Source organism: Chamaea fasciata, unplaced genomic scaffold (genome assembly GCF_029207755.1).
Source record: "Chamaea fasciata isolate MVZ Bird 193981 ecotype frontalis unplaced genomic scaffold, bChaFas1.0.hap1 SCAF_8, whole genome shotgun sequence".
In the NCBI taxonomy this organism is placed as follows: Eukaryota; Metazoa; Chordata; class Aves; order Passeriformes; family Sylviidae; genus Chamaea; species Chamaea fasciata.
Window position 1 is genome coordinate 9152532 of NW_027094093.1, and position 22794 is coordinate 9175325.

General features: G+C 44.5%; 1 protein-coding gene across 1 annotated transcript in view; it reads right to left on the minus strand.

Moving 5' to 3' along the window:
• TMEFF2 (transmembrane protein with EGF like and two follistatin like domains 2) overlaps nt 1–22794 on the minus strand; it is a 124892-nt gene that overhangs the window by 32478 nt on the left and 69620 nt on the right. The window contains exon 5 of the mRNA XM_066189598.1: nt 19808–19904. Within this exon, the coding sequence (XP_066045695.1) occupies nt 19808–19904 (97 nt within the window). The remainder of the gene's footprint in view (nt 1–19807; nt 19905–22794) is intronic.

The window sequence follows — 22794 nt, forward strand, 5'->3', positions numbered from 1 at the left end:
ACAGAAAGAGAAAAGAGAAGAGGCTAATATGAGAAACTTTTTTCAAGACATCATAAATACATCTCAGAAATACAAGTGTTTGTATTATCCTAACTGCACAATGCAAATCAACATAATGAAAGTAGAAAGTTCTGTCAAGAGGTCATTTGTATTTCTCAATTGAAATGAGATGCAGGGAGAGGGAAGAGGCACATAAAAGCAAGCAAAAAGAAAGATAAAAGATGAATGTTTTACATGGAAAACTGCACCACAGCATTACCACTTGTAATCTCCTGTAAACCAAAGAGATATGCAGATAAAGCAAGCTGCTGAGCCCTCCTGCAAACCAAAGGAGCCACAAAATTCTCCTCTGTTCAGGTGCTGTCCGTTGTATGTAATACCATACAAATGTGGGTTTATATTGATTCATGATTCTATTTTGAAAATAATTACAGCATCTAGAGGCCCTCTGATTGCAACAGAAGATGTGAAACTGAAGCCTCACTCTACCCCACTGGGATAAAACCACCTGCCAAGACTGAGACTGGAGCAGGGACGTGACCACACTCTCTCTGTGCCTCGGGCTGGTGGGATCTCCCCAGCTCCTGGACACAGAGAGGCTACTCACTGTTAAAACAGGAGAATGCTGTTTTACGGAAGACTTTGTGCACAGGCACTTTCTAAAGCACTTTGATAACTCAGCAAGCAAAAAGCCTTACCCAGGTGTTACCTAGGAAGGTCTCCTGACCTGGTGGTGTGCTCTGTGCGGGGTGAAGGCTCCCATGCCCAAGAGCACAGTGTGGGCAAATGCAGGCAGGGCAGTGATGGCCCCATGCTCAGATTGCTTAGGGCCATCTCCAGAGACTCCAGAGCCCAGCTTGTGAGCTCCTGGGCTGCCCTGTGGTGTGAACCAGAGCATGGGGTTCACTTCCAAAGTCTGCTCTGGATCTAATGTGGACACATCCTGATCCCAGCAAGCCTCGCCACTGCTTCTAAGATGGAGAAACCTAATTATTTCCATCAACAGCAGGCTTCAGACTCTTTTCTTTAGCTTTCTCCTATTTCATTATCATTAGCAACGTCAGACACCCTTGGGCATCAGCAGGGGAGAGGCAGGCTAATCTTCTGTCCCCCAACTGTGCCGTGTAACAGACAGCTCAGCCTCAGCAAACCCAACGTGATCTCGCTTGGGGACAAAGCCACAGGTCTAACCTGGCAGCTGCTCCAGCTCTTCTAAGCACGTAATTGTGCACATGCTGCTACCTAAACTCTTCCCAGCTCCTTCTGACATTAAGGCAAAGTAACGCGATTGATGCTCTATCTCCAGCCCACTGGTTGTGCTGAACCTCAGAGTGCCAGCTCCACTGCTCTCCCTTTGGAAAGCTAAGTAATGGAAATGTCAAGCCTCCAGCCTTGCTGCTTAATTTAAGAAAGTGTTTAAAAGTCAGTCCAACCTCCCATTTGCAGCAGACATCTGGACACCTTTGACTACTGGAGATGTAGAGGGATATACACAAAACTTTGGTGGAAAGAGGAAGAAGGGAATTAGAGAGTGTGGGTCAGATCTCTCCATCACTCCAATTTGGCTTCTGGCCTCCAGGAATGTGCCCAGGGTGATGAAAAACAGTGGAACCAGTAGTTGTCTTCTTTTAGATTTTTTTTTTTTTTTTTTTTTTTACACTGGATAGGTCTATTTACCCCAAATGTTCAAAAGATACAGAAAACTTCAGTTCAAAAAGAGGCCAGTGGTGAAAAGCTGTGGTTATAAATTAAATTACATGATTTCCTAACTCGACGAAAAGCGTCTAGCTCCCTGTGTGTAGCAATTTCCCCACACTGATAAACATACAGAATATAAGAAAAAAAATCCAGTGCATTTCCCAAGAATCTCCTTATCAGCAGAATAAGAATGTTCTGCTCCACTGAAATATTAACCATCATCATTTCTTCCTGCAGCCATTTCCAGCTTCCCACCTTAGTCAAACTCACTTCATTAGGAAACATTTACTGCTCAAGCAATAGCAATTCTTTCCACGTAGCTCCACCATTTGCATTTCAGATGGGACACAATCAGCCATATGCTCCTTTTTTTGTAATAAACCAGCTAAGAAACAGCTTCACTTCTCTACATTTTGCTACAGAAAAATGAGTGAAGGTTAATATATATTATGTTTCAAGTCAAGAGAAAATTAAGCCAACGGGAAAATTACAACAAAAGGGTGCTCTTTAGGGGAAATCTCAGTAACTTTGGATGCAATTTCAAAAATACCTAAGGGACGCAGGAACCTATGCTCAGACACTTTAGAGATATATTTTTAAAGGTGTTTAAATGCTTCAAGATGCATGCAAACACTTTGTGTGGGATTTTTGCTATCTCAGAGACCTATCTCCCACTGATTTCAAAGACTGCTTCAGAGCCCACTAGGCATTTATTTACATCTTCTGATACCTTCCAAAGCCCAAAATTACCTTCCTGACCTCTTCCAGCAAAACTGAGAAGAGAACCAGGGTTTTTCTGTGCCCCATTCTAAAATTTCAACGGTGACAGCAGCCCTACTTTCCAAGCCAACCTCTGCAGCAGTCGCATGAAGAGGACGTGCCACATGAGCACCACGAATCATGTGCTGCTTGTGCTGGGGTCAGATCACTCTTGTGCCAGGCAGAGCAGAGAGGCACACCCCCAGGATGACACCACATGCTCCAAAGCCGCCTAGGATCTCCTGTGTGAAGCCTGATTTTCAGGGCCAGTTGGAGGGATGCTGAAAAGACACCAGACTTGTCGCCCCGATCTCCTTGCTGCAAGGATCTGAGTGCATCATCCACCCCTTGCAGAGTTTTCAGCAGACAACTTCGAGCTTGCATCTGCAGTTTATTACCGCTTTTGCACTTATGTACTCAAATCCCACTTTTAGGCTGCACAATTAAGTCGACATCAAATATATGTCAGGAAGTGCGAAAGGTAGGATTGCATCAGGAAGATTAATGTGCCTGTGTTGCTGACTCCTTTTAATTTATAGTGCTCCTCTTATCAGGGAAAATGACGGTATTCCAACACGTTTTTTTAAACTGGAGGAAGCAACAGTCTGCCATATGGACCATGCTGCCAAATTCCAGAAGGGCAAATTGCAGGGAAAGAGGTGAGGCATGTACTCCAGACGTGTGTGCCCAGGCAAATCCAGCCTCTGAGAATATCTCATACTTGAGTGGGATCCTCCAGTGAGGTAATAATTACATAATGAACAGCACTTAATGCATTTGAATGAATGAAAGCCTGTAAAGGTGCCTTCCCTTCCTGAAGCATTATAAAATGCGAGAGTGGGACTCTCTTGTGTTAAACAAGAACCAAACTGTGACAGCCCTGCTTGGCTCAGGGTGTATGTGAGGTGAGAGCACCAATGGTGTCAATTTCTGGGCACAGAGAGGACCTTCAGCTCTTGTGGGACGCAGAAGCCCCCTACCCTGAAGAGAGCCTCCCCCTAACACTTGCCATGCACTGGACTGGCAGCATCCATCCCACTGCCGAGGGTGTGTCCAATGGGCTGGCTGGCTGGCTGCACCTTCCCAGTCCCTGAGGCACTCCAGTATGCCTTGAATTTTAAGTAATTCGATCATCTGACCATGCTATCATCCTGCATTTGACTTTTGATTATAGTTCTGTCAATAAATCTATTTGCTTTCTGTGTTCCTAAGTGTAGCACTGAAGAAAGCCTGGTAATAGAAAGGCTGACTGAGCGTTCCTGGGGCTCAGGACACTGTGGGAAGGTCAATGAGGTCTCCTAGGGGGTCACAGGATGAAACTGTACCCAAGAGCATACACAGAATACTTGTGCAAGATTTAACCATGCCTTCTCTGCAGTCAGAAACACAGCTTTAAAAGCCTCTGTGAGGAAGGAGAGCCTCCAAGATGTCAGCAGATACCCTGCAGCTCCTCTGAGAAAGGAAGAAATGCTGTCCTGCAGGCCCTTTGCATCTTCAAGTAATGAGCTCGTAGGTTAATTGATTAAAATTAAGGTTGCCACCATAAACAATCATTAAACAAGGCTCATTTTCTTATGTCTTTTCTTCCAGGTCATTGTGATCGTTTCCAATGAATTCCCTTTCTTTTATACACTTTATTTTATTCCATTCCATTTCATTTCACATGATAATCCTGGAGGAGCTGAACACCCAGCAATCTGTGTGGTTACTTTGGTGGTCATGGAAGCAAAAAAACACCAAAGCAAACTAAAAAGACTGTTGAAGGGGCAAGCCTGGGCACCTCCTGAGGGGATTTTGGGCTAACTCCCCATGGTGGATCTTGCAACACTGCTTGATGATGCTGCCTGGACTCTGTCATGAGAATGTCACACCCAGGATGAACCAGAAAGTGTCTGCAGGCAGAGGTGCAGCCCTGCAGGTAAGATGCAGCAGAGGCCCAGGAGGGTGCCTGCGGGAGAACTGGCAGAGCTGAGCTTAGCCTGAGGCAGGTGAGATGCTGACAGGCACCTCCTTGTGCCTCGCTACCGACTTGTGGGGTGTGTGTTGCTGCACTCTGCTCTGTGAGCTTAGGGAGCTTCTGTCAAGGCAGGAACTCAAAGAGGGTGCTCAGCAGCACAGGGGTACCCAGAGGCATTTTGGAATTTCACCTGCTTATCGTGCTTCTTCCCTCCCCAGGGAAATAAGAGAAGAGCACAAAGAACTCCTTTCCAGCCCGGATCCTGATCATGAAGAAATGCTGCCCAGCCCTCCCTCAGTCTGGTCTATGTGCCAGCAGTGATGGTGCTGTGCTGCACCAGGCTGCTTGGCCAAGCTGGAGCAGCCAACTTGGCTTTCTGTTGAATCAGTCTCCATAAAAATTAATGGGGTCAATAAACCAGGCATGGGTGAGTGCACAGTCTCCTAACACCCCACGCTTTTGCAAAATAACATATGGTATTATTTTCTGGGCACACAGAGTACCTTTGCCTGCAGAGAGCAAGCTACTGAAGAGAGGATTCATGACTATGAAGGACTGTCCCCTGGAAGGAGGAACTGCCTTTTAAGGAGGAGTCTCAATAAAATGAGAGAATGGTTCTTTGCCCATGAAGGGTAGGAGAGTGCTATAATTCTATTTCCCTAGTTCATGAATAGAATATAATCATTAGTGATACAGCGATGACAAAAAGAAATGCACTCCATGCTTTATCTTTACTCTTAAGACAACTATTCAGTCTTTGTTTCCAGCAATGTATTACTGAAAAATAAATTTAAAAAAATTACTATGCAATATCTGCACGTGGCATGAGGAGGAAGGTTTCCTACGTAGCTCTGATGGGAAGCAAGGAGGATAAATGAGACAGTGCTTCCAAAAGAGCGGTTTCACTGGGAACCGATGCAGGCACATTTCTGTCAGAGCGAGATGGCAACGGCAGTTCTTCCCCATTCAGCATCTTTTAATTAGCACTCTGCTGTTTGGAAACCTGAGAGCATTGTTGGTATTACCTCTGTTTATTAAAGATTCATATTCAGACTTTGCTGGCCGTGGGTCATTTGCTTTTTGGAACCAGAGCAACAGAAAATTGTGCCTCAGATATCTGAAAGAGAAGTACTTAATGAAATGACTAACGTCTTCAGCCAAGTGTCTAGTTGATTACAGGGTCCAAACAGCAGAACAGCAATAAATCTGCCACAAAGAGAATTGTCAGTCAAGAAAAAAGGCATAAAACCAAAGAGACAGGGAGGCAAGAGCTAAAAATGTGAAAATGCAAATCTAGTGTTATTTTTACTAGTCAGAACTCTGATATTTGAGCTCATATACTAATTTGGTCAAGTGTGAGATCTCACCATGTCTCAGAGAGCACTATTTTACAGGGAAGGTGAAATTCCATTCTGTAATAATTTGAGTTGCTATATATTTTCTCCAGGACAAAAAAAAAAAAAAAAAAGCAATGAAAACCCCAACAACATTTTGCAGCATAAAAAAGCCCAAAGCCTTTCCTTTGCTACCACAGAACAGTATATAAATAAAAACACAGTTGTTGTACATTTATATTTCCACCAGAGACAATTTCTTATCTTCCTCTGCTCTGACTAGAAAATGGTGATCAGAAACTCAGATTTCTGGATGTCAGCATAGACCTCTCCAAGCCCCCTGCCCCTCCGACTAGGACATTAAATGCCCATTTAAAGCAAACGTGGCAGTATATGCCTGCATAAAGAGCCTGGCAATCAGTCCCAAATGCCTTCTCTATCATTTGGATTCCTGCAAGGTTTTTCTTTCTGGTACACAGGGCATCTTTGTTGACATTACCAGCAGGCAGGCTGAAATGAAACCAGGCTTAACATTACGCCTCGACACTGGGACAGGCATTGTAGCACGGTTCAGCCGCGTGTCAGGAGGCTGGTGGGAGCTCTCATTTACCCAGGCAGCTTTGGGGGTGTTTAAGGTCTCAACACAACATCATGCAGAGACATTTGAATGAGCTCCAGGCAGGGACTGGGCAAGGTGAACCTCTGGGAGCTCAGGTAACTTGCTCAGACCAGCCTTGTTCAGACACACAGCCTGTGATAGCCCTTCACTGGGGAGCGGTGACAGGTCACCTCTGTACCTACCTCAGCACATCACCCACTCACAAAGCCACCTGCACACACAGCCTGTGACACTGGACTGCTCCAGGTGGCTTGGACACGCCTTTGTTTTGACATGAGTGTCAAAAGGACCACATAAATCTGAGCTTCTGCCTCTGATCCTCAGCCCATCTCCAAGCACACCGCTGAGCTTTATAATGATCTCAGACAGCCCCACGGCAGCAATGGGGCACCATTCACTCCTTCAACAGAGAGGCAAACTCCTGACACGGCCAATGCACAGTCACCAGGGACTTCTGGTAGTCTGGTACCACACAGTGGTCTCTGCAGCAGTGGTCTCTGCACAGCCCGAGAGTGTGGGGAGACAGATTGTGGGGAGACATAGAGACAGTGCTGAAGGCAACCCTGCCTCCAATAGACAGGGTTAGGTGGCTGTGCTAGGGACAGGAAGGAGCAAGCTGGAATGACTGCAGAACGACTACAGAAGGAGAGAAATAGCTAGAGCTGTTTTTAGATAACAAGGTCCTGATGCTTGAAGCCCTCTGAAGTTTTAAAGAAGCACTCTGAGTGCAGTGTCCACCTTGACTTCCACATAAGAGGATGGCACCTAAAACTGCTTGGCATGGTTGCCTGGTTAGGCATGCACTGAGCATCACACATATGCTGACATACATCTATATAAGATATATTCAGAATGCACACTGGCACACAGTGTTTTACACTTTCTATGAATCATACCCTACAACCTGTCTGTGCTTGCCAGGAGACTGAAATCCTATCACTGCACTCTTAAGAACATCATTAAGAGGCTTAAAGAACAGAGATTCTGCGTGTCTCCTTCAAAACAAATTTTGCTGTAATTTTTGAGGTTGATGCAAAACTTTAGCTGCAGTGCAGAACAATAAACAATACATATTTTATAATGGCAACACAAAAATAGCACGCAATATTTCTTTCCTGGGCCTGTTAGTGCCTCTCTACTGTTTGTAAGATCACAAGAGAAGAAAAGCACGGCTTATTTTGAGTGCCTTCCATTCAGTGTTTGTTATTTACTTATTTATTTATCTAATTTATTTTTCCTTTTTGTCCTTTGCAGCCCTGTGACTGCACTGAGGGTTTTAGCACGCCTACTTTTGCATGGTGGCTTCCCTGGGATATTTTACCTATTTCAACTGTTCAAATGTTTATCTTCACCAGGAGTAAAAGGAGAAAAAGCTTGATTCCCTCAGGGTGATGCAGTGTTTCTGCATGGCATTTCAATAGCATCCTGTTATTCAAACAATTAGAAATCACAGAGACCATGCACGGAATTATCAGCATACTGCACAGAGATTTTTATTATTATGTAGTGCATAATGAAAATGATTTGAAGGACCCCAAAGCATCATAACAGAAGGAAGCACTGAATAATCAGGTGATTTTTTTTTTTTAACTGCAAAAGCCCAAAATATTGTTTACTGGACATATGTCAAGCTAAAATGCACTAAAGTGGTGAATATATTTAGTGATGGCCTTCCTTGCATACCAAATGCAACACACTCTGGGAGTGTAGCTGGAGACAGAGCCAGGACTACAGCTGCCACGCTGCTGCTGCTGGCAGTGCTTAAAAATACACATGGATTTTTCAGAGCATGCTTTGCGTGGCAGCTCATGGAGGATGCTCCAAAACCATGGGATGCTCCCAGAGACACCCTGCTGTCCAGCTGTGAGCAGAGTCCCTGGGCACTGACTGCTTCCCAGAGCTCAGGGAGGAGCTGGTCTCATGCGCCTCCAGTTTTCAGGAAGTCATCCTGGAGACTGCAGTTCATGAAAAAAATCTTAAATCTGCAGTGCAAGACACTGCAACTTCAGTCCTAATTCCCCTTTAATTTTTGACCTGTAACTTTTTTTACTAACTTTTTGACAAAAAAACATTACAAACTTCACCTTTGCTTCTTTTTTAGAATTCACAGCACCAATTATAGTATGACCTTGACCTGGCTTCCCAATGCCTCTGGTGCCCTCAACAGTACATTGGATTGTGTGCTAACAACTTCAGGGCAAAATAAATCTATTTTTTTCTTTTTCCCCTTCTAAATATCATTCTTATTTAAAAGATACTAAGTTGAAAAAAGTGATCTTTCCTACACTGGATGCCTTAAAGCCACAGAATCACAAGGCTGATGACTGATAAAGAGTCATGGAAAAGCCCTCATGCTGGCTGTGTGACCAGAGAAGAAAATTCTAATTCTGCGCACATGCCAATTCAAGTGTCTGCAGGTATCTAATGTGTTAAGTTTATTTAGGACTCATAGAATACAATAAATGCCTTTCTATGGTTTGCCTACCCCTGGTGTCCTTCACGTCTCTGTGGTCTGTGCTAAAACAAAGCTTTGCTGACTGTTTCTGTCTCTGTAAACATTTGAGGCTGTCCTTCATGAACAGTTTATTGCTGTGCACCTCAGACTGCTGATACTCTTCACTCCAATCTTGAAGCCAGCAGAATAATGAAAATTGTTTCCGCAAATCCCACAGTTTCAGCCCAGGCTGAACAGCCAGTAGGAATATTGCAATATCCAGTGGGAAGCATGGGACGCTATCTAGCTGCAGGTCCTGGCGCGGGCCCTGCCACGCAGGAAGGATCCACCTGCTCCCAAAGAACTGCAGCTTTGTCTAGGACCAACCACGAATTTCTCCTAAAACTTCTGCTAACACTAGAAGTTACTTCTGAAAGTGGAAAGTGGGCTCTGATTTATCAGTGGAAGTAAAGGGATGGTGGCCTTTTGGCTAGCAGACACCAGTGTGCTGCCAGCCCCAGCCCTTGCTGCACATGAGCCATCCACTGCCAGTGGGGACCTCCCTAAAATGAGTGAAAACCGGTAAAGGAATTCTTCAATGTAAAGTCTGCCTCCACATGTGCAAACCTGGACCAGCTCTCCCCAAAAACCCCTCTGTGTCCATAAACACCGCTTCCTCAGGGATTCACAGAATACTCTGAAGTGGGAGAGGCCCACAAGAATCATCTTCAGGAAATGGCCCATGTAGGGGCCGGACACACAACCTTGGTGTTACTGGCACTCCACTCTAACCAAGGGTACCTGCCTGAGGCAGTTCCATCTGAACTGGCCACATATTCCAGGACACCTAGCTTGGTCAGCTGTCTTCTACTACAAAACAAAGTCCAGTCTGCTATTCAATGAAATTTCAGGAGAATACTTCCAGGCTTTCCTTCAGGCATTGTTTGCATCTCTTGCACAGGCACAAATAAGGCAGGACGACCTCACGTTATCAGTGAAATGAGATCTCAGCCCACAGGTGTGAGCCTGGGACCCAAGCAAACCTCTGCATTTGCAAGAAGAAGGGTGCAGTAGTAACCCTCTTTTCCTTGGAGCATTCAGGTCTGTGGGTAAAAGCTGCTGTACAAAACCAGGCATTCCTGCAGGCTGGGGATCTGCCTCTTCTCTTGCTGCCTCGTGCTGACCACGGTGGCTGGCTGCTTTTGGGACCAAGCCCCAAGGGACAGTACTGCTGCCAGGGAAAGGCAGACAGATGAACGACTGCAATGTGCCATCTCAAGGACATGTCCTTGCCAGCAAACTAATGGGATGAGAGTAACCTTCTCCAGGGCTGGCACACAGATCAGCGGAATCCACCTGCAGCTCCTTGCAAGGAGCAAGTGCTGTGCACTGACCAGGACAGGTGATCCCTGTGCTGCTCCACAGGGGAGAGCTCCTTTACAAAATGGGCAGGCTGAGACACAGCAATTAAATCTGTGCGTCTGGGGACGTCTCACACAGGCTTTTAGCTGCAGCCTGCACGTGGGAAGGGACTGGGGCAGGACAAGGGCTCTGTGAGGAAGGGACACCTGCCACTCTGCAGGGGCTGTGAGAGCTGAGGTCAGCCCTGTGCGTCAGCTCCTACTGAGTTTTCCTCAGGCTCATATTTAATGCATGGGATGTATTTTTAATGGTTTAGATGTGTGAACAAACCGTGGCCTTGATGTTCCTACATGGGTGTGTGAAGGAGCCTCCGACCTTCTGCAATGGATGCAGTTCTATTTTAATAGTTAACATAAAGTGGGATGGAAGAGATGAAGCATTCTATTAAGACATTTGATAATAAATTGGTAAGTGCTTTCCCAGTGTTTTACATAGTTATTCTCTCTGCTGATCTATTTAGCCAACACATGTAATTCTGAGCTACAAAGTTGTATTCCTGCTTTTGTAAACATACTTACATAAAACTCAATAACAACAGAGTCTATTTATTGCTAAAACGCTAGTAGGAAATTGGAAAAGGTATAAATACAATTCATTGCTGGTGATCTCCTGCCCCCTGAAGGCACTGTAAGGCTCCAAATCTTGCTCAGTTCACAGCATCATAAAACCGAAGCAATAAATGTCACTCCTTTCTTGATTGCGCATTAGGCCAATCGGCTTTTTATTGCGACTAAATAGGCTGTCAGAAAGGCACCGCTCACTTTACTGCTGGGGGATGACTTTGCCTAAATGGGGGGCCAGGGAGGCAGGAAAGCTTACTTTTAAATAACAAGGCTAAGAGAGAACAGGAGGGAAAGAAAGGTGCAAAAGCACGTCGCTCCGCAAGGCCTTTGCACTTGCTCTTTCATGCTGTAATGCCTCGATGGACGCAGACGATTATGTGTCAATGCACATTAATATCTGATGTGCATTACCATATTATCATCCCTTATGTGCACTTTCATAGCCTGGTGAGCCCAGGCTGTCCCAGCCATGGGGTTACACAACCAGCGTCCCCGTGGGGGCACAAACCGAGCCCGGCGCAGCCCTGGGGAGCACCCGCGCACAGCGCTGCCCTTGCAGGGCCAAAGGGACCCTCCTGTGTCCCTCCCACAAAGCACCAGGAGCTGGGTGATCTGTGCAACACCCTGGATTACAGCAGGAGCACAAAACAGACTGCCAAAGCCATTCCTCCCAATGCCAGTAAAGGCATGTGCTCAGAAGGCTGGGACACTTTCCTACCCAGGACTGAAAACCACAGTCATAGCTGGTGGGAAAGGAGTAAAAAACCCCAAACCCTGGGTTCATTTGCTGCCCTGTTGATCTGGGCACATGAAATGGTGGCTCTTCACCATGCTGTCATGTGCATATATTGCATCCAGACACCTCTGAAAAGAGAGATGGATGCTGTTGCTGCACCACACAGTGCTGGGGCACACGCCTCTGTAAGAGGCACAGGTCGGTGTTGACGCAGTCCCATAGGCACAGCACCTCGATGCTGTCACCCCTGCCACATAAACCTTTAATTCACCTGCTCACACTGGGGGAGCCATTCCAGCCTCCCAGCCAGGCAGAGGGAAGGCAGGAGAAGACAAAGCCCCTTCCACCCTTGGGTAGTGTCCCCAAAACCCTCCCCGAGCCCCTGAATGTGTGCAGCCACTGCAGCTCCTCCCCACTCTCCAGCAAGAGCCAACTGCACTAATTGCAAGTCACCTTTACATTTCCTCCCTGCTTCCACAGTCCTCTATTTCCAGCCTTCTCTGCCATGACTACCCATTCCTCCATGCCACCCATCCACACACATACTTAGATAGGCGTCTTGGCCATGGAAACATAACAGGAAAATTGGTCTATGTTGAGCCATGCTTTTAAAATTACTGCAGCTTTTTTTTCCCCAACTCGAATGTTGACAGACTAATTGCAAAGACAAGTGATGACTCTGTCTCTTACAAGCCTTCCTCCCCTTGAATTTCAGAAGAATTTGTGTCTTGCTCCTGCAAGAGCATGGCATGGTAAGACATGAAAACCACCCAGAATCTCAGAAATTATTTTTGGCTTTTTACAAATCAATATTTCCTCTGAAGCAACTAAAGCAGTCAGTAAGGCAAATTCTGCTTTTATCATCACAGTTTCCAAGTTATTCCTTTGCACTCTAAGACTGACAGAGCATTGACATTCCAACTGAATTTGTTCTCTCCCTTCTACCAGCAAAAGGCTCCACAGGCTACTGAGAAGTTACACCATAATTATCAAACTGAGAGAGAGCTTTTGTTTCATTTAAGTCAGTGGGATAACTTTCACTGACTTCCCTAAGTTGGAGGTTCACCTTCTGAACTGAAAACCAAGTTTGGGTGAGCCTCTGAAAAGAGGAGCACAAGGAAAAAAAATCTATAAGCTTTATGACTGTGTAGAGTATCATTCCCTGGACACACAGCAGGTTTTGCTGTAATTGCAAAAGATAAAAAATGCTTTTTTTATTACAAACCCAAATGTTAGGGATTCTAGTTTTTGGACAAGAGATGGATGTGTCGTATAGCGTCCTTAAAAACCTGCCAGGGTGAGTAGTACAGATGGAATACAATGTGGGTCTGCATTTATCTGAGAACATTTAGAGCCATGATATATAGTCCACATGACAGACTTCCTCGATGTATAGAGAAAATATAGCCAATTTCTTTGTGTAGGCAGAGTTATTTACCAGAGTGTTCCAAAGTGTATTGGTAATAAAACACTATGAAGTATAAGTAACTCCAGACAATCTTGGCTTATGTTAAAACAAGTTGTTGGGGTTTTTTTAAAGAATATTATTAAGAAAATAAATCCTGAGAATCTGGAAAGGCAGAACTTACTCAAATGAACATAAGCCTCTGAAGGATTGTGTTGACTCAACGGATAGAAAGGTCAAATTCTCCCAACCATCATCCTAAAGGAGCTGGGAATCAGTCTCAGTTCAAAATTAAATAGGCTATTTTGGCACAGGATGAAGGATGCAGACATGGTAAAGTGATTCTGTGAAACTCACCTGACTGGGAAAAATGGCTAGTTTTAACTAAGCCCAAGTAATATATATGTAGAGTAAAACACTTTCACCAGATGGCCAAACAAGCCATCATTTTTCCAAGCATTAACTTTCTCACCAGGCCACTAGTAGTGCAAACAGTTTAGAAACATAAGGTGCTCATTCCCTCATCCTCCTCTGAAGAACTGGACCATAAGCTATTCTTGGAGCTGCTGAAGATAAAGCCAACTGCTTTTCCCACACCTTTTCTGGCTCCTTCTGCTGACTCCTTCTAAGAAAGAGGAAAACCACCTGTTTTTGGCATGATTCACAGTCTTTCTGAATTCTGTGGGGATCTTTGCCTGTTTATGGTTGGGTTCGAAGTCACTTTTACACCTGGGCTAGTTTAGGTTGAAACTGCCCTCTGAAAGAGTCCTGCAATATCTCAGCAGCTCGCTAGAGAGAAACCTGATAGGAACCATGGCATTCATGCAATGCTTACCTGGAGACCTTACTTTCTGACCCTAACATGATGTCTAGACCCTGGTTTCTAATAAGCCAAATATTTCACCGAAGCTGAAATGTTGTTCTTGTTTGTGCTGTGGACAGCAATTCAAGCTACAATTTTGTATTTTGCTAGTTTTCCCACTTTTGCGTCTGTTCATGCGGCACTTTTTCCCCAAGTCTGAAATGAAGAAACACGGCTGGGTTCTCTCTTCAGCTCTCATATTCCAGACAGTAGGATCTTATTAACCAGCCTCCTATAAAAGCCTCCAACATGGCCCTTTCTCAGAGCAGGCTTCGTACATAGAACATAACATACAGATGAGTAGACATCATCTTTACTTTTTCTAACATCCCTCATGTTTTGTCTTTCATTGCAAATGCTTCATTGACTAATTTCCAGTTGCTTAGGCTACATTTTTTCCAGTATTGCTGACTCTTAACCCACTGAACGGTGTCTCTACACTTATCTCAACATGGCATCTCGGCAGTTTCCCTGGAAGTCAGCTGCTTTCCTTTTATTTCAAAATCTTTTAAGCACAGAACACGCATAATGAAACATTACCAGGTTACAGAGACAGAAGTGGGGTAATTTCTGGGCAGGCACTGGAGGTAGCTCTGCTATCAGGTTGGGGCTAAGGTAAGTGACGTGGGTGTGAGAGGGTGCAACCCGCTTGGTCATCTGCTGCTGTGCAATGTAGAGACTGTGCTCCAGTGCCTTGACTTCCCTCTGCAAACCTTTGCCTAGACTCTTATTAGACAAGACTACTAAGCTCTATGTGAAGATTTATGCAGCAGCAGCTTCACTTCATGCCTTAGGTATGATCTCAAGTTAAGCAGAAATTTAAGGGTTTTTTTGCAGAATTGTGTATTTTTAATGATTGATTCCATTCCTGTGCTTATTTGAGCGCAAGTCCAACATGTATGTGTAAGCGTTATGCCTAGCTATGAACAAAGATCTACCTTTTCACTAGAAGAGAGTGAAAAGCAGCAGGAAAAAAGGCAACATATCTACTGTATAATGCCTGGGACATTGCAGATGTTAAAGCAGCTCGTTGTTTCTGCATCTGGAACAAGTAGGTCACACATAGTTATTATACACACTGCTGAACACGAAGCAGCCAATACCCGTGTAATGTATGTGAGACTTCAAACTACCTTTTAGTACTTTATAGCAGTACAGCATCTTGTTTGCAAATGCTCTGCTTGAGAGCAACTGATGGAAGGGGGAAGGGACCCAAAGCTGACTGACCTAATTGCTGCATGGATAGAGAAGCCGGTAAAACCATTAGTTTCTTTCATATGTTTTCTTTCTATACCACAATAAAGACAAATATTGATTGCTGGGGCAGTATTGATTGCAGGGGTCACTGCAGATGGCAGCTGCATGATTTGCACAGATATCTCCCATGTACAGAGCCACTTATTTGCATGAGAATGCGGTTTCACCCTCCTCACGTGCTTCTGACTGTTCACTTGCCTTACAGGAGCATTTACCCAAACTCAGTGTACCAGTGATCAGCAGTAAAATATGAAACAAGGGACTGAAAGAGTTCATCTTCGTGATACCTTTTGTGTTTATGTGCCTGTCTGCTGGGGGTAAGTGGAGTTTATTGTCCCAGCTGTGTGCACAGAGGCACAGGACACAGGGACCTGCTGTAATTATGGTGCAGTGTCACTGCCTCACCGGGGAACGCCACTCGGGAATGCCACCCAGTCCCCCCGGGACCAGCCCTCCTTCCTGCCCCACCGACCCACACACTGAACAAGCCAAGCTCCTTCCTCCAGGCCTGGATGCCTCCCTCCAAGCTCCCAGCTTGGGGTCATCAGTGACCCTTGAAGAATGGCTTCAGCATCTCTTCCTGAGCTGAACCTGCCCAGTGGGATCCTTTTCCACTTGCAAGGAATGGGAAAGGCTCCTCCATTGTGGGGAGGGAAGAAAGTTTCCTCCCACGAGCACAGTGACTATTGCAGAGCATGATACGCCACTCCCAGCCAAGGAGAAGTCCTTGGGGTGAGCGGGACCAAGTCGCAGGAAGCAGCAGGGAAATTTAGGCCCCTTTTTATCACTGGGGCAAACCCTCGAGTGGCCCCTTTCAGGGTTAGGCACCTCCTAACTCTCCAGGGAACCGCTGCCTCTCTCCTCCACCTGCAGCCTCCTGCAGGGAGGAAGGGGCAGGCAGAGGAGCACTCTGGAGGAGGCCTCCTCACCTCCTTGGACACTGTCAGGCTGCAGGGGAGTCCTCTCTGAGCACACCACACACTGCTGTGTGTCTGCCTTCCAGCTAGCAGCCTACATCTTACTGTAGGCAGTGCTGCACTTCCACACTGCTGCTGCCTGACCTGCTGATACTGGAATTCAAAAGGAAAGTATGCATATTTAACCCCAATTCATCATTTTGATTTTGATTAACTCTGCAAGTCAGAGGTTTGCAGGCTTTAATCTTGTTTTAAGAAAACACGCCTGTCCTCTCTATTGTCAGCATTTTCCAACTGGAAACTCAACCAAAAGATCTTTCTTATTATTTGTCTCCTTCCACTTTGGACACATTGGACCTCTGAAACAGCTGCCCAGTATTTGTCCAAACCATGGCTTGTCCAGTGTAGGGAGTGCTGTTATTTCCTCAGTGGCCCATAAGAAGGAGATTAATGCTGGAACCCAGGTTTCTGATGTGGTTCTGCACTGACACTAAGCCACTCCAGCAGAGAGCAGGCACTCCATTTGGTGGGCACTACTTATGTACACTGAGTGTTTCACAGATGCCTTTTGGAAGATCTGAGCAATACACCACCGTTCAAAACGTTACGCTTCATTCTTCAGTTCCTTTTAAGTATATCTCTCGGGGTGTTATGTTGAGTAGCCCTGTCTTACAAAATCAATTATTCCTTAGCCAGCTCAGAAATAAAACCCAAAGCAAGCAACACCAAATGTCTGATTTACCAATAGATTGCAACCCCGTGCTAAAGAGCGTAGCCACTGCCCTGCTTTAAATATTCATGAAGCCCACTGGTGCAAAATGCATTAAAGGTGGGAATAATGCCAGTAATACATGATCCTCTTAGTGACAAGAAGCTTTCACATATTAAAGCAGCAAGATGTTAAAGACTTTCAAGTGAACAGTCTTTGTTTTTAACTTAGAGAAAGAGATTCACTAATGGAATGCCAAATTGCATTCACTCTCATGATACTTGACTGCAGAATAGGATAATAACACGTGTGTGCTCCTGCATGCCATGGAAAACCTGTTATTACAGAGGTTTCTTTCCTGCCTTTTCTCTGTGCTTTTCAGAAAATGTTCACACAAATCTTACCCCTTCAAGTAATCTGTGTGCCAACCCCCCATTAGAATCCCAGGAGTCTAGCCATTAACAGATTGGTTTTACGCAAATAAAAAAGATTTAAAAATAATGATGACACTGTACAATAGCACAATTTAGATGAGTGACAACTGGCAATGAATAACCAAGAAAAAAAGACAAAAAGAGTTAAACCAAAGATAACGGTCTGCAAGATACAGACTGTGACAATGCAGAAGAATGTCAATTGTCACTTTAAATCATCAGCAGCCCAACCACATCTGCTATCACACCTGTGCTCTCCTTTCTGATCTACTCTGGCACCCTAGAAATAGCAGGCGAACAGCCAGCCTTGCATCTCCAGCTCTCTGAAGTCTGGCTCTGCTACCAGCCTGCATTCCTCTTACCTGGAGCGGATCAGGAACTGACCCTGCACCCTCAAACTGTTCCTGACTGATAGGGATTCGCTGCTGGTGCTGGGATTGACATCCTTTAATAACAGGTGCCAGGACCACCAGGAACTGCTGACCCCGTTTGCATTTTACAAACCTCATCAGTCAGGTGAGACAGTTAAAGGAGCCCTGCTTACATCCGATACTCGATCCATGCAAAAATAGTGAACAAATAATAAATTGGCATTTCGTGGCGAGGGGAGTGGGGCAATACGTGTCTCTGGTGCCAAACATGAAAATTCAACTAACATATATTTGAAAGAGGGATCTACAACCTCCAAACGCAGTGCACTTTTATTCTAGAAATAGAAATAACGAAAAGCTGACAGCCAGGAGGCTCATTGTTTAGGAAGATGCTTATCCAACACTAATCAGCAGCAAGGACAGGAAAACAGAGCTTTGTTATGGGCATATGAAGTTTCTTATTTCAAATCAGATCTTTCCCAGGATTTACATGGGGTTTGGGTTTTTGGATGGGAATCGGCTTTCCAGTCTCCTAACAGTTTGTCTGGGAGCATCTTCCCAGTGCCAGCCCTTCCCTGCCTCCTGCCCCCAGAAGCACCTTCCCTTGTCAATAAAAACTGAGCACCTCAGCTCCTGCCATCATTATGCTGCTCTGTAAAAGCCAAGTTGCTTCGAAGGGGAGGAATTAGATTGTGCAAAAGCTGCAGTGGGAACACTGGGGTAAGTTGGATCAGGCAGTTTTACCAAGCTATTTCTGGAAAAAAATAAACACTGCTGCTCAGTGCTTATGATTAATAATGTTATCTTGTAGCTAATTTTATTCCTTGCCCCTCTCTTCTCCTGCCTTCCAATTTGGAAGCGCACTTAATTATGAAAACATGAGCACTAGACTGTGAATTTTGATATATTAATTTCACCATGGTTTTGTTTCTACACTGCGCCACCAAAGCTCTCAAGGACAACCAGTCAAGGAGACAATGAAAATCATAACACCTGGGGTAATTTTCTTAAGCAAAGTCAACATTAGGCAATTTCTTACTCACGAATTTCAATACATTACTGAAACCTATAACCGTGATGCACCTTGCTCCTGTTTCCCAACACCACAATTTCCTTTGATGACTGAAGCCAGAGCAAGGACTCAGTGGTTGGTTTGCTCGGGGTTTTTTTAAGGACAAGAACTGGAGATTACTGATTACTAAGAGGCTGGCAAGACAAAACCAAAGTGAGCACAAATGGATAATCGTGACCATATTCCTGAGCTTCTTCACTCAACAGCAGAACTGTTCCTAATTTCATGCCTGACCAAGGCTGCAGGGATGCCCTGCCTGGGTGGGGTCAGCTGCCCAACACTGGGCCCAGCTGTCACGTTCACCATTCATTTACTGACTCCCCTCTGCTCCGTTCTGGTTCCCCACACTAGAGCTCTGGCCTCACTGTTTTACTGACACCTCACTGCCCAGTGTGCATATCCATTCCCTAGCCCACAGCTCCAGAAGCACCATCCAGACAACAGCTCTGACATTTGCATGGTTTTTTTGTTGTCTCTTTAAATCTATTTTAGTTACTTGGAGAGAAACATGCGGCATGGCATTAGGGCACTGTTAGAAATATAGCTCTGTGAATAGTGACCTTTTTGATCTATTGGCTGTTCCAAAATCACAATGAAATGATTAGCTCACAGTTGGCTTAATGTAAGTTTGCATACATCCTAGGCAAAATGAAAAATTAAAGTCTGAGTTGATAGAATTATTTCCCTTCAGCTTATGTAATTAAGGTTTAAAATAAAAAAATCTGAATAATTTTGAAACCCTTTTTAAAAAACAAAAATTAAAACCATTTCCATTGAGAAAATGTCTAAATGTACACTCTCATTTTTTCAAGCAATTGAGGGCAAGGTTTTCAACTCCAGCAAACTAGGAAAAAGCGAGACAGATTTCCCAGCCTTACTAATGCCACACATGGATTAACATGATGATAATACTAATGATACTTTTTAACTGAAAAAGCTTTAGGTCAATTATTTTTCCCAATTCTATTTTTACTGAAGTATGAAGCTGTAAAACCCCAGATGGAATAACATAAGTTAAAATGGCAACAAAATGGATAACTGTGTTTCTAAACTTGGTCTAAACTGTGCATGTTCCAAAATCATAAACCAGAGTGTTTTATACATTTTTTTCAGAGTAATAACCACCTCAGTCACTTTGAGATGAATCTCTGGGTGCAGAAAATTGAGTATCTAACATTTGTAATGCTTTCCAAACCACAGCACCTTTAAATAATACAACATTCATTAAAATAGAGGAGTAGAGAGCAAATTACTGTACCAAACATCCTCTGCATCTTCGTCGCACTCTGCCCCAAACTGGCAAATGTCACAGGTCGATGTCTCTTTTTGATTGGTTTCACCTGAGCCTTCATTGACTGTTTGATGGAAAGCAGAAGAATATACATTAGTAAAGACAGCACTGTAGCAAAGCACTCCTCTCTCTCTAGAAAATCTACTCACTGCATCATCAGCTCAGTGTGCAGCTCACAAAGCCAACAACTGGCCAACAGAGCTCCTGAGCGGGCCAACGCAGAGACTTCCACGCTGGCCTGTGATAAATCCCCTCCATTACAGAGTTAAAAGGAAAACCAGAGAGAAACCCTTCCTTTTCCCTCTCCCCTTAAACAATGACCCCTTCAATCTGCAGCCCAGGAAGGTCGTGTCCCCGCTGAGCCTCACTGCTTTGTTCCCTGGGAAAATAATGGAGAGGCATTGATAGCATCACATGCTGCCTCGTGTCCTTTACCCGTGAAGGCCTTGAGATGGCCCCAAGGGGATGCTTTCCTCCAAAATGTTTTGAAATTACCTGCCGTGTGGTGCAATCCAGTCCACTCTAAAGGCAAAAACATTTTTCTCTGCAGAAGCACAGCTACGAGCCCCAAGGACTAGTTATCTCTGGCAGGGAAGATTTAGTGCTGTCCAGAGGAGAGGACAATCACCAGCATAGGTTAAATTTGAAACCAGGGGAAAGTCAATGCTGATGTCTGCAATTGTGCAGGTTTGTACCTGGCCCCTAAGTCAAAAACAAGAAGGGACTAAAGGCAAAATAAAAATATGGGCGTAAGAGGACTGCGAAAAAATATTGATGGGCGAGTACTAAAAGACAAAAAAGAGACCACTAAGGTAGGCATCAAGAAGGTTTGTTAAAAGATCCAAAAGAAACAATATCTGTGTTTCTACTGAAGTGTATAAACACCCTTTGATATCTTTTGAAAGACTCCTCTCTCTAGCAAGACGCTGCACCTAGCGATATCCTTCTGCCAGTCGCAGAGTTATTAAAACAACACAGACTTTAAGCATCAATCAGCTCTGACTGATGTTGTTATCTGCACAAACAGCCTCTGCAGTGTCATCTCTCTTGCACTTGGAGTCAGCCCCGTGGCGCAAGCTTCTGCCCACCTGGCTGCAACCCACCAAAGCTGGTGGACACGTTGGAGTGTGTTGGTAGCCCCGGTGACATCCACTGGACAAATCATCTGCCTGATGTACACCCAGGTTGTTACCAGAGGCTTTTGTGTCAGAGTGCTCTGACTCTGAATCAGCTGCTTTTGTTATTTACCCAAAAAAGGATGAGAATCCCAGGCTTTCACAAAGCTGTTTAAGGAGAAAAGGCTTTTGCCCCTAGAAGAGCAAGTGTGACTCCAATGCCTCTTTTTCAACAAACTTGCTTCCCTATCCTGGGCAAGTTATGCAATCACTGCCATGCTTCCCACTATGTGATAACAGGAATAATATCATTTCCTCCCAACAGAGATTGTGGGAATTTAATATACTTGTGGAAACAAGTATATTAAAATATTGTGATATGCTTAGATACTAGAGTGATAGAAATCAAAGAAATACCAAAGGTAGATGACTTATCTAAAACACTTTTTTCCTGAGCCTTAATATAGTCAAAGCAAGTGTTGGTATTTTGAGGTATGGACTATGCTGCATTAATTTCTTATCAGTCATGCTTGAATTTTGACTATATTAAACTGAAAAAAAATCACCTGTGAAAAGCATTCTGATTATCCCAAAAGGAAAAAAAAAAAAAAAGAAAAAGAAAAAAAAAAAAAGAAAAAGAAAAAAGGAAGGAAGTTTTGGTCTACGAGGGTGGACAAGGAGTCCAAGTGCCACATCCTCACACCATTGGCATCTCCATGTGCTGCCTGTGTGATTCCGGCCCCACAGCATCACCAGGCCCATGATCCTCCCCACCTCCCTGCAGCTGCATCCAGGCCTGCAATGCTCCACTTACATTTTAAATATAGAAATCTCTTTTACTGAGGAGATAACTTTGACAGCCAGTCGTGGCAGGGGATTTCCAGTGGTTAAGGTATCAGGCAGGACATGTACCGAGTGACTATGGGACCTGTGGGCAGATGTCTTCTGAAAACAGCCAAGCATTCCTCACCTATCAGAAACACGACTGCTGCAGTTCAGGAGGGTGAGAACGGGTACTTTCTGGAATGGAGCTTTAATTTCTTCATTTTGTTACTCTGCAAATCACTTCCCTTGCCTTTCCTTTTAATTTAAGACATATGCCCTGCTTTTGTCCTCCCTGTAATGTTTCTATTCGTAACTGCCCACCATGTGCTGCTTGGCCGGGGACCCCGCGCGGTTCTACATCACAGAATAAGTGAAGTAGCCGCTTAAACCATTAAAGAAGGCATTTGAAAGACTGAGCATGTTGAAGCGAAGTAACTGATTTGGAGAAGATCATCCACTCTACAGCACACTGCAGTTCTGAATTTCTACTTGAAAATAATAGGCCACTCCTTCATATTTTTCTGAAGAAGCCCTGGGACCAGCTTTCCGTAGTCAATGTGCACATTGCCATTAAATGTGCAAATGTGCAGCAGTCCTTACTAAAAAAGACAGCTGTTTATCTCCTGTTTATGCTCTTTCTGTTGTCAGTAACACAGATAACATTATTCTTTGTACTTCCTAGAGGTGTGTTTTCTCTCCCTACACAAACATACCCACTGGCATATGCACCCACACCCAGAGCTGACACACACACAGGGCTTGTTTTCTCCATGCTGTGCAGATAAGTGCTTTGATAAATCAGACATCTTACAACGAGTTATTTTCCCAATATTTCCTGCTGCTTTCTAGCTTGAGGACTAGTGGATGCTTATTTTCTAAGGTGACTCTTTTTCCTTTTTTCCCCTCACTGCACTTGCTGATTTGCACTTATTTTCTAACCCAACTGGAAAAAACCTGTTAGCAAAAAATAATCTAGTTTCTGGATTCCTCTTTTAAAACAGAGAATGAGTCTTC